The sequence below is a fragment of the Lonchura striata genome, chromosome 8, assembly GCF_046129695.1.
Source record: "Lonchura striata isolate bLonStr1 chromosome 8, bLonStr1.mat, whole genome shotgun sequence".
NCBI classification, from domain to species: Eukaryota; Metazoa; Chordata; class Aves; order Passeriformes; family Estrildidae; genus Lonchura; species Lonchura striata.
In genome coordinates, this window is record NC_134610.1 from 6,985,704 (window position 1) to 6,997,837 (window position 12,134).

Below are 12,134 nucleotides of genomic sequence, written 5' to 3' on the forward strand. Positions count from 1 at the left end.
TTGGTCTTTTTTCCAGCAGTGCCAGTCAGTGTTCTCCCCCCATAAAGACACAGATATTTAGGCTTATTAAAAGTAAGGGTTTTTGCTGTTTTGGATTGTGGTTTTTTTTGTAGACTGGGTGTTTAATTCCAGTGATGGACTCCAGCTCTCAATGCTTCAGGTAGAAATCCATCCCTACTATATAAAAACTATTCCAACACATGGGGGGGGGGGTTTGTCTCTAAAAGTGCCACAGCCTCACAAGTGCATATAGAAAAACAAAGATCCTGCAATAAACAGCAGGATCTCCTCTCTAGGCCTCCTGTTAAATTCTGGCAGACAAGCTGACAATTAATCACATTTTGAAAAGCTTAAGAACACAAAACAAAACAAGAAACTCCTAAATCCAAAGACAACACCCCAGGCATTTTTGATATGTGCAATGCTAAACCTCTACTAGAGTTATTAAGGAAAAAAATTCTATTGCAGTTATGAGGATTTGCATTTTTGTTCCTGAAAAATCAGCCAAGTAGATAATGCAGGAGAGCAGAGAAACCATGCACAGTGTACACGTCCCTCTGCCATTACATTTAGTCTTTCAAATGACAATTACTCTTTTTCACAAAAAATGCCTCAGCAACAGCCAGGCACCCACTTAGACCCAAGGACTTCTTAGAATTTTACACAGCAAACAGCACATTTCAAATATGTCTGAAAAGGGGCATTTTTTCCATCCTTTCATATTTTTGGATGAGAGACTGCATTCAAAGGAGAGGCAAGGCAGTACACAATCAAAAGAAAAATAAACCTTTGTTAAAGTTAGCACTTAGAACTGGTGGAATTCAGTGCCTCAAGCATCACGGACAGGAAGCAGCACTCAGATGGATTTTTAAGCAAGATCACGCACTTTCACAAGTACCAGTGCTGTTATTTTGCATGAAGGTATTTGAATTAAAAACATGGAAAACATTAAAAGGCAGAAAAGCTCTCACGCTTCTGGGAAACTCAGAGAACAGTCAAGCACTTGGTAATATGCCACAAGTTTGAATATGGCTTGCTTGTTGCTCAGGATAATTTTCTGCCCTTATAATCAGAGTTCTCAAAACATAATAGAGTCTGGGGATCTTGGGAAGCTGTCCAGGGTTCCAATCTGCCATAAAATCTTTACTGATGCATAATGTGCACTTTTAATCACAACCCCATAAAGATGGTGCTATCTCTGCAGCAGAGAACAAAACAACAAATATAAACTTTAAATATCACAAAACATGTTGACTCTTCTGCACCTAGTACAAAAAAAAAAAAAAGAAGAAAAAAAAAGAAAAATCCTTGAATAATCCACAGCACTGAAATCACTCCTGCTTCAGAATTAGTTTGCATGCAATGTATTTACCCCTTTTCCTGCAGAGGAAAACCCACAGTCATTTCCAGCAGTAAAAATTTGAAATGGTTATTTATTAAAATTCCAATACAGTCATACTCTTTGGAAAATTCATTATGAAGCAATTTTCTCTGCACAAGAGACTGCACCAGTGGCAGTCTGTACTGCCACAACAGAGATCTCTAGAGAGAAGATTTACTTTTTTCTGCATTTCATGGAGTGGGACTGAGCAGTGCACACACAGCACACAGCTGTACCACCAGTGTTCATCCAGCTGCTTTCACTGAGTGCATCATCCCCTTGGTGCTATCTTGAACAGGACCTCACATCTGAATTTCCCAACAGCTGGACAATTTAAACAAAGGAGTCTCTTTTCCATTTAGGACATAAGGCAATAAATATTAGCAAATGTGGATATAAAACAAGCTCTGCTTACTAATATCCAGACACAAACTCTGCAACCACTTTCAAGTCACATTTCACCACCACATGTTTTGTTACTTGCTTCCCAACAACTGTGAATGCAGCCTTTTATCTCTTGAACAACCTTCACTTATATTTCTCTGGAAAAACTTGCACAGCAAATGTTGACAGACAAAATATGCCTCTCTCAAGAATTTTACAGGGCAACTGAAATCAAAAGCATGTCAACCTGACAGCAGCATGTGTAATTCTGCTGTGAAAAGCAGGAAAGTTTCAAAGGTTGATGATGAAAGCTGGTGAGAGAGAACAGAGCTCTGGTCTTTATATCAGACAGGGACCAGCACCAAACTCTGGAGGTGGGCTGCTCACCTTGAAATGTTTCCTTACAGGTTTGGGCTGAGCAGCCTCTGCACCCAGCAGAAGGCACTGCCTGAGCCTCCCTTGCCCTGCAGCAGTGACCCTGCTCCTGTCAGAGGTAACACACCTGAATTACTGCTACAGCAGCCAAGAGGCTCAATTCTGGAATCCACTGCCATAAAGCCAAAGATTAGGTATAGACCAGGTCACAGTAATCATTTAATCTGACCAAATTTATAGAGGATTTCTACCTTTTTTGGTGTCTCATATATTTTATAGGTTTGGCTAGGGTCACTTCGAAAGATATTTATTGATGCTTGAAAGATCTACAGCAGTGCTGAAATATATGACTTATTTCACAATAGCTTTGTACACTGCTGGCAAATAAATGTCAGTTTACCTGAGGGTAAATACTCACAATATGAAAACAAGCTAGGTAAAATTTTTTACAAAGCCATAAAAAGGTAGCTACAAAAGATTTTTTGCTGAGAGGCCATTTTTAAATTCTGAACACAAAGAAACAGTGAAGGGATGCTGCTGCTGAGCTGTTGAGAAACAAAAGCAGAAATGCCACTCACTAGCTAACATAGTTCCAAACTTCAGTTCAACATGATGAAATGCAGGACTGCAGTTTATGAAAATGTAACCTAGCAAGCTCCTCAAAGATCTATTGCTTCATAATAATATTAGAGAAAGCAAAAGTAACAAAAACTTTTGTTTGTTACTGATACTTGAGGGAAAAGCCAAACACCATTTTCCACAGATACTCAGTGCATAAATTATGTTCCCTACCATTACTTATATTAACTCAATATTTTTATTTTCTTATTGCTAAGTGGAAGCACAACAGAGCTTTTGCAGTCTACAGACACTGGCACAATTCTTCCCATTTAGCAGTTGCATTTTATTAAACTGTGAATTTGTCTTTCATAATGAAAGAAAATCTTCTCAATGACAGCATTCCTTTTTAAAGCTCTAAATTATTTACAAGCACAGAAGTACTCACGGAACATTGTATAAAACTGCTGTGGATTGAGGTTCCACTTTCCCCATGGTGTCTTGTGGCCTTTAGACTGGGCATAATGGGCATGGTTAAACTCTGGCTCAGTCCCAAAGGAGTCCAGAACTCTTAGCATACACCTGAAAAAGAAAAACAAATTTCCTGTAGGTACACCTACATATGTCTACATAAGAATATGCATATATATATATACACACACATAGTCGTGATAATTAAAATGTGTTTTGTCTTTGAAGCTGTGGAGAACATATAAACTGAAGGTACATTTTAATTTCAAACATTTATTTTCATATTACATTCACAAAGATGTTATGAAGAGTAAATTCAAGGATATATCTGATATTCAAATAACAACCCTGGAGCTTATTTTGTCCTTACAGAATGAAGCTATGCTTTAAAATCCATGTAGAGCTTATGGGAATGCCACAGTGGCCACCTGCATTTCCTAGGGCTCTGGAGTAGAATTTAGGCAGAAGAAGAGAGGATTTTCCATGTGTTTTCTGAAGTTTTCAACCATTAGCACAATGCAAATGCAGTAACCAGGGGCCATATGCCAAGAAGATCAGAGCAGAAGAGGACAATTGTGTTTGGTCTCCAGGTTCTGACTTTTAGACCTGCTGTAAAAGCACTGAAGATGGTTTAATATGCTGAGTTCTTGCAGTCAGCTCATTTATTTGTTTATGAAACATTTTGTCACAGACTTTTGAAGGAACAAGATAAAAGTCAATTACCTGCATCACCCAAAACACAACAGAGAGAAATCCTGGCACTGGATTACAAAGGGCCTGGGAAGAGAGAATCACACTCACCCTTTATTTAAAATCCTATTAATTTCTTGAAAAAGAAAGGGCCAGAAAAAGTGTCAATATGAAGAAGACAGTACATGTTATAGGATGGAGATTCTAGAAGTTATGTTTCCAAAATGCTGCCTGCCAAATGTTTGATATGACTTGGTCATACTGACCACTGCCACTGTAGTGCATGACAGAGCTCCAGAGCTGCTGACTCTACCATTCTTCAGCCCTCTACAAACAGAAAACTGCAGAAAAGACTTACACAGGAATTAAATACCATGTGCAATTGTGTTACAAACACAAACTCTTATCAGTACACATTGTATCATTGGGCTTGTGTGTGCTAAGGAAGGGACACAACCACATGGGTGGCAGAGAAGGGAGGCAGCTGCAAAACTTACAATTAAAAGTGGCTATTTTTCCCAGTCTTCAACATTTCCCATGCTCCAAGCCCATATGCACATTCTGTTCACTAAAACACCTGATTTTGGTGTTCAAATGTGAAAGAATTTAGCTTTCACAATGTGAAATAACTTATCTCCAACCATTTGTCAACTTAAAAACCAAAATACTTTAGTCCCCAAAATAAATTTACATGTTACTTGTATGTTGCTCCTTTCTCTAAAGTATTTAATAATGTGAGAAATAGGAAAAAAAACCCAGCAACTTTTAAACTCTTCTATGAAATGCTACCTTTGTATTTCAAAATACAAATTGAGAAAAATGATGTGTTTTTTTTAAACCTTCAGAGAGATATTTGAAACAAAAGAAAGTCAAAATATACAACATATTATGATTCACCAAACAACAAAGCTGACAGATCACTTTCTGTGCAGTGTTTTCTGTCAACTGTTCTCAATGAAAATATTTTACAACAGTGGCAATTATCTCTGCATCACACAAAATACTCCAGCAGGACCAAAACAAGTTCTGCACTGATGAATCATTCAGTAATAAAAGCCCTCTTATTTCTTGGCAGGTCTTAAAACAAAATTCCTCTCAAACATACAGCTTTTGGCCAGGTACTTGAGTAGAGGAGAATGAAAAATAGGAGAAAGCTACTGAAAAACTGCAACATTACTGGAGTTTGTCAAGAGATTTATGTAAGGACCACCACACTGCTTTGTTGCCTCTTTTTTTCCTGAAGTCAGATGTAAGATAAAAAGCACTAATGGTTCACAGGGATATGAGGAACCATGTCCAATACATGCAGGGTCTCTGAATCAAGACAGGCAATGTGATGCAACAGAAAGCAGGAAAGCGAAAACAATATTTCTATTATTTGGTATAAACAAAGAAAAAAAAGATGACAGAAGAAAAGTGCAAGTCTGTGCAGGAATGGTATGAGAGATCAAAGCTTCAAGTGGTGAAACTAATCCCTGAAATGCAGAAGAAAGGAGCTGGTAAAGATTTAAAATTTAGAAATGAATGTAATTAATACCAGTTATGCTGAACTGATATTTTAATATATGTAGGAATGCCTTGATTGTCTACTCTACTACTACAGTCTCCATTTGTTTCACTTGATAATTTAGATGCCTTTCATTTTTAAATTATTTTTGCATACAATGCATTAGCCTTTCTAAAGTGAAATAATTAATTTTGAAAATGATAAAACAGCATTTTTTAAAATAATTGAGGGATATATTTTAAATTAAAATGCGAATATGGTATACCTTTAATTTCAGTTTTCCCACTCTTCCTTCCTAAAATGTCACCTTAGCTTTAGCAGTGAAGCTGCAGAGAATTGCAGCGTGCCCTGAAATTGGTGTCAGAATAAGTCTATTCTCTGCCTAATTAAAAAGAGGATTGGTAGGTAGTAAATTGCTTTAGAAACATCCATATTAGTCTTTTTTGTCTAGCACATTAGAAGTGACAATTTTAGGGTTTATAAAAAAAAAATCAGACAAAAGTAACCCAGGATTATTTAAAGGGAGCTTTTCCTTCCCCTTGAGTATTGGGCAGAAGCACAATCTTAACAGAGCTGACCCAGTGGAAGTATTTATATTTATACACATTTTTTTTGTATCCTTCTCCCACTTCATCAGGCCACTCAGTATTTGCATTTGAAATCTCAGGACAGAAAATAACCCTCCTAAAAAAGATGTGTTCTAGAGAACACGTACAAAGCAGGAATGTTGCTCATTTCTCAGGATAGCTGTCACGTTAATTTATTTCAAGAAAAAAAAAAGCCAGCTGGATTGTTGGCATATGGGAATGAGTCATTGCTAGAGAGACTATGGAAAAATGAAAAAATACCAGATTTTTATGTGCTGCATGGAGGATGAGGGTGCTAAGAAATATTACACTCCTCAAAGTATATTAAACTATTAATTTGTATGTTGATTCATTGCACACAAGCTGCAGTCAAACATCCACACCTCAGAACTGAAAAACCCAGCACATCCATCCTCGGAAATAAGGTGCACTCCAAAATGAGATGTGTTCTGCTGTGCTCCTGCTATTTGCAGCACCAATTAGCCCACAGATAAAGCACATTCTACCAGAAGTCACTGGTGCTCTCAGCTGTGCAGAGGAGTCTTTCAGAAATACTCACTCCCAAAGCAGCAGGGTCATTCTTTCGAGCTTGCAGTTCCAGAAACCTGATTTGCAACTACCAAAAATTTCCTCAGGGCTCAAGTTCACCCAGAAAGATTATATAAAGCACTTTTAACAAGAGACTGTTCTGAAGGGAGAGGCTTATTCTGCCACTCTATTCTGATCTGAATTGAATAAAAACATTTTAATTCATTTCTTTCTGAGTCTGGTCTGTATTAACCAGACTGAGCTGACCTGCGCACATCCACTGAAAAACTTTTTTTTTTTTTTTGAGACAATTATTCCTACTGGCATAACGTATAACTGAGAAAGAAATCAAAGTTTGTAAAGAACAAGGGCTAAAAAGCAGCTTTATTTATGAAAATGTTTACTTTACTGGAATTAAAAGAAATGGATGCCTATGCTCTTTTAAGGCATTTTGTGGTTTTAACCTCAAAACATTCTAATGATAAAATTTATAAGATAACTCATGATGCTGGGAGAAAAAACAATGATTGGAAGAGGAACCTGAAATAGGAGACAGCATGCACGCAGCTACAAATTAATTCCCCTGCTTTAATCAATTCTGTAGTCTCTGCTAGATTCTGGATCTTCTTTTGTACACTGAACTTGAGAAAAAGCATCACATAATTAGAGAGATTCACAATAAATGCAACAAGTTTCATAAAAGGTGTACAAAAGATGAATTGTAAGTAATGATTCAAACCCCCTAAATGTATGTATTTTAAAAAAGCAAATGGAAGGAAAAGCAGTAGAAAGGCTGGCAGAGAAGTAATTTATTCTCCAGAACCTTATTAGAATTACCAGTAATGGGCAGTTAGCAAGAAACCAGGCCAAGAAAAACACTTTAATGAACAGCTTAACTATACAAAGCAACATGCTGGGGCATCTTTTTCAGTCTTCAGTGAAAGATGAGGCAAAAATCTCCCATGAAGTACAAATGCATCCTCATCTATTTTTCTGTCGGGTTATGGACTGGATGAGATTCCCTTCCAGTCCATGAAATGCAGTGTTGTAGAAGACACACGTTAGGATATTTTTTCTCCCCCAAAGTCTCAAAACATTCTACAGTACCTAAGGTACTTGGAGTTAAATGTAATTCTGCTCTCCTAAACAAGAAAACACCATTCATTACCACAAAATAGTAATCAATGAAAACCAGATTGATAATTGAAGACGTAATGAGTCTATGAAGTAAGAAAAATTGCATAGCTAATCTATAATCTCACTATGTATTTCCATAGCTCTGTTACAGGATATACCAGACAGGTAATTGCAAGCAGACAGGAAGAAACATTTAAAATTTATAAGAAGGTTTCATATCCTGACCACAGTGCTGCATGTGATCTCCTAGTGACAATTACATCTGGCAGACAGACAAGCAACTGCTGCTCGGTGGAAAATGGGATTATCTTTATTAGCAGGCTCCTAAAAACTAGAATATCCATTTACCCCCCTGCTTCAAAAAAGAGATTAAGAGTAATCTAATCTGCAATGTTGATCACAGTACTCTCATTTAAAATTACACTAGAAAGATCCAATGCTCTAGAAAATCCTGAGGCTGAAAGAAAACACTTTCTCTGCCATGAACACCTTCCAATACCTTCCCTCAAGTAGGATTTACTGGACTTCGTGGCTTATGGAACACAGCTAATTTGAACATCTATAGAAAATTCAACATCAGTAATTTAGATATGGGGTTCTTTCATGCTGATGTGTATTTGTACAATGCACAGGAAGCTTAATGGTTTAAAGCTATTGACAAAAAGAAAAGAGGTTTTAGAACTATAGAGGTGAAGAAAGGTGCAAAGTAATTTTTGAGTGCACCCTCATCTTACATTGCCAATGGAAAGATGTTTATAGATTACAAAAGCAACAATACCTGCAGTTTATTCTTCAGACCTGCCCCTGAACTCTCTGCCCAATATCTTAAGAAATGGAACAGAAAATTGCACTGCAGTTGTTGGGCAATACAATTAGAACAGATAAATCTGCACAATCATTGATCCAGTGTTGTTACAAACACCAACAAGCAAAACATGCCTCTGGTATTCCAACTAAACAACAAAATGTAGTAATCTCTCAGCTCACCTACTAATTTACAGAAAAAATGGGGAGGGAGAAGTGCATGTAAAGAAAGGAGGGAAAGAGGGGCAGAGACAATGATTTATCAGGAGGATAATTAAGATTTTTAAGATTAAAAATATTTGATTCCAAGAACCTCAAGCTTCCTGGGGACGATAATGAGGGCATGCAAAGAACAAGTATTAGGCCCTTTAATCCTAAAAGCTAAAGACAACAGAAAAGTGCATTTTCACTTCTAAATAAATTCACGTAAATGGACTTATTTCAGTATTATGACATGTGTCATTCAACAAAAGCTCCTTAACAAAGCAGTTTAGAGGGCAAGTGAGTGTTATACTTACTGGTAATGAACCCATGATGGACCAAGGGTTTTCTTAAACTGAGTCAGTCCCACAATATCAATATAAATGAGTTCTACAATTTTATCCCCCTGGGTCGGGCAGCCAGATCTGTTACCTACAACTTTCTTCATAATCCTGAACAGAGAAAGAAGCAACATGAAAAAACATTACTTTCCAAATACCTTGAATTGATGCTGTAATACTACTTATTCCAATAATTCCTCTTTCTAAAAAGGTTTTACTCTTTTACTGTTTTGAAAACATGAACCATGTAAGAACACTGAAATGCTAGAGATGCTCAACATTTATTTTCACTAAATGCTCAACTAATTTTCACTAAAAATCTTGTCTAGTTTAAGCAAAAGAATGATATATTTGAAATGCTTAAAAATAGCGTACTTTGCAGTTATTCAAAATAATTTCTGCCTTCTATTGACAGCTTTATAGTATAAGAACTCTCTATAAAACAATGCTGTCATGTAATTTAAAAAAGAAAGCTGCAGAAAAAGCACATGTGCTCAAGCTTCAAACAGATGTTTTATGTTGGCAAAGCAAGACAAGGAAGAGTAAGGAGCAATTTGACCTAACACAAGCAATTAACTACATCAAAAGTAACATGTTTAAAGAACTTAAACCTTTATCTTAGAATAAGATACTGAGTGAAGAACAGCAGAAACTGAAGCAGAGGACACAGAATTAGGCTAGTCTGTAACATTTCCCATTGCAGCTGGTTAAAGCACCTGGAATGTTAAAGACTAAGCTGCTTAGCTAGAATTTTACAACATTCATTTATGAAGTCCCAGGAGCCTGAAGCAATAATGAAAACACATTATCCTTTCCATGGCACATATACTTAGCTCATGAAAATAATCTTATCCTCTGTTTAGTGAATTATCACTTTCATTTTATGCTTCAAGAAATTATATACTGTTAATAGAAGCTTCAAGAGTTTACAATTCTTTTCCTCTAATTCTAGTTTCAAAAGTGAAAGTAATCTCCTTACTCCTTGAGCTCTGCCAGTGAAGCTGAAATCCTGATGTCATGGCCCAGTAAGTAGAGAGATGTAATTAAATCACTCCACTGGACTAATTCACCAAGAGGGCCACCACTAAACGCATTTTCTGCAATCTTGAATCCTGATTCTTTTGTCAAAAGCCCCAGATGAACAAGGATCTGGAAAGGAAAGTCATACATTTGAGTTATCAACATTAAACATGCAACTGTTATACATTACAGCAGTTTTTCTTTCTATTAAATTCCAACTATGGCCAAGGAAAAAAAAAAAATCAAAGCAAACAAGCCAATACTTCCACCCAAATAAATTCATTTTGTAATGAATGCAAGGACTGAGAACCTCCAGCAAAGAGCTGAGCCAGGCAGGCTTAAGAGAAGGTAGAAATATGGATATACACAGGGCTGCTGTCACTCAGAACTGGCTCCAGAGATAACAAGGCAAAAAAGCAAACCTGTATGGTGTTTGCAACTTTTGGCTTTATCTTAACCAGTTAAGGTAATTAAAAAAAATTAAAATTCTATCAAATGAACTACACCTTTTCACTTTAAGTATCTCATGGCTTTAAAATTGGACTGATTACAAGAGGTCTAAACTGATCCAATCCAAAGTTTTGGTCAACTTTAAGTCTACTCAAATCCAAACCCAAGATACACCATTTAGAGTCTCAATTTTGGACAACAAAGATGTACAGTTGTTGTTTCCCATGACTACATAAAACACTCCAGTATCATCAGCTTGCAGTAAATTCACAGATTCTCCCTTTAGAATATACTCTGTATTTAGTCTACACAGTCTCTATTTTATCCAAAACTGTAGAAGTCAGAAAACTTACTCCAAGAGTGACTCATGCAAAACACGTAAAACTATCTGTAAAGCAAACACCCATTGCAACAGAATTTCAAACAGCAAAATACTTCTTGAAAAGAGTATAAACATGAGCCTTTTATATTTTCTTTTCCCACTCTGAAGCTACACCTGGAACAAGAAGCTTGAAAGAACCCAGGTAACAGCAAGTGACATGAATAAAGGTGTTCTCATTTACCTTTTTTCGTTTTCTTTTCTCCAAATTTTGTTTTTCTGCAAGTGATTTAATGGCCTCAATCCAGGTATCAGCCATTCGTCTGATGCGCAACATCATCCACCTGAATTCCTCGTGTCTTGACATCATTTTGTACAGATTATCAAAGTTGATACGGATTTCAGCCTTCAAGCAAAACATTAAGAAACACCCCAAACATTAGTTATTCTTCAGCATACTTTCCAGAAGTTATAAAACTGTTCAAATGTGAGCTCTTTATATTCCTCTTTGAAAAAAAAGGAATAGAAATAAAAAAAAAGTTACACTCCCAGCACGTTAAAATTTTAGTTCAAGTGTTAAACATATACTTAAACAGACATTTCTAAGCTACATAAATTACTGTTATTTTTATTAGTAGTACTTGGTAGCCCAGAATAAGTTTGCAATGTTTCACAATACATTTATTTCTGTAATATAAGACCTGGTATTGCTTGTGTGCTTCAAAATGAGGTATAGGTATGTTTAAATCATAATACAGAATAGTGGGCTCAAGATTTATGTGTATCATGAATCTTCCAAACACAAGGAAGTCTCCAATTACAACAGAAAGGAGGAAACATTACTAGGGTATAAATTTTAAAGGAAATACTTGTTTTAAAGATAGACTATTCTAAGATAAATTAGTTTTAAAAAATGAGGCAGCCTATACCTCTATTATGTAATAAGTATTCATATGCAGCCCAGTAATTATCTTAAATTATCTTAAAATACCTAATTACTACATAATTAGGCTGTAACAATTTAGAAACAACTCCGTGTGTTTATAGTATTTAATGGGAAAAAACTGGGAGTAATCAAAATATTGCTACAAACCTGAAATGGATATAAGCCTATCCCATTAATGCAGCTTTGTAAAAAAGATCCATATTTTTGGGACAATAAAAATGGACATTTTCACACATACTTAACACTGGTGAGAAGTTTGTGGATTTGTGATTTTTCTCAGTATCTGCGTAGAGTATTTCATAAACACAAAAATGTTTTTAATTAATATCTGCCAGCAAAAGCACAATACAATGACTGGATACATGAGCTACACACGTCAAGAAGGATTCCTTTCAGCTTTGAAGAATTGAGGAGTAAAAACTGTAAATAATATTT

General features: G+C 36.1%; 1 protein-coding gene across 4 annotated transcripts in view; it reads right to left on the reverse strand.

Annotated features, from left to right (window-relative positions):
* Positions 1–12,134, reverse strand: part of MGAT5 (alpha-1,6-mannosylglycoprotein 6-beta-N-acetylglucosaminyltransferase) — a 111,062-nt gene that overhangs the window by 31,481 nt on the left and 67,447 nt on the right. For all 4 annotated transcript variants that reach the window (XM_021548729.3, XM_021548731.3, XM_021548730.3 and 1 more), the window contains exons 7-10: positions 10,998–11,159; positions 9,944–10,113; positions 8,941–9,075; positions 3,147–3,280 (exon numbers count right to left, since the gene is read on the reverse strand). In XM_021548729.3, the coding sequence (XP_021404404.1) occupies positions 3,147–3,280; positions 8,941–9,075; positions 9,944–10,113; positions 10,998–11,159 (601 nt within the window). The remainder of the gene's footprint in view (positions 1–3,146; positions 3,281–8,940; positions 9,076–9,943; positions 10,114–10,997; positions 11,160–12,134) is intronic.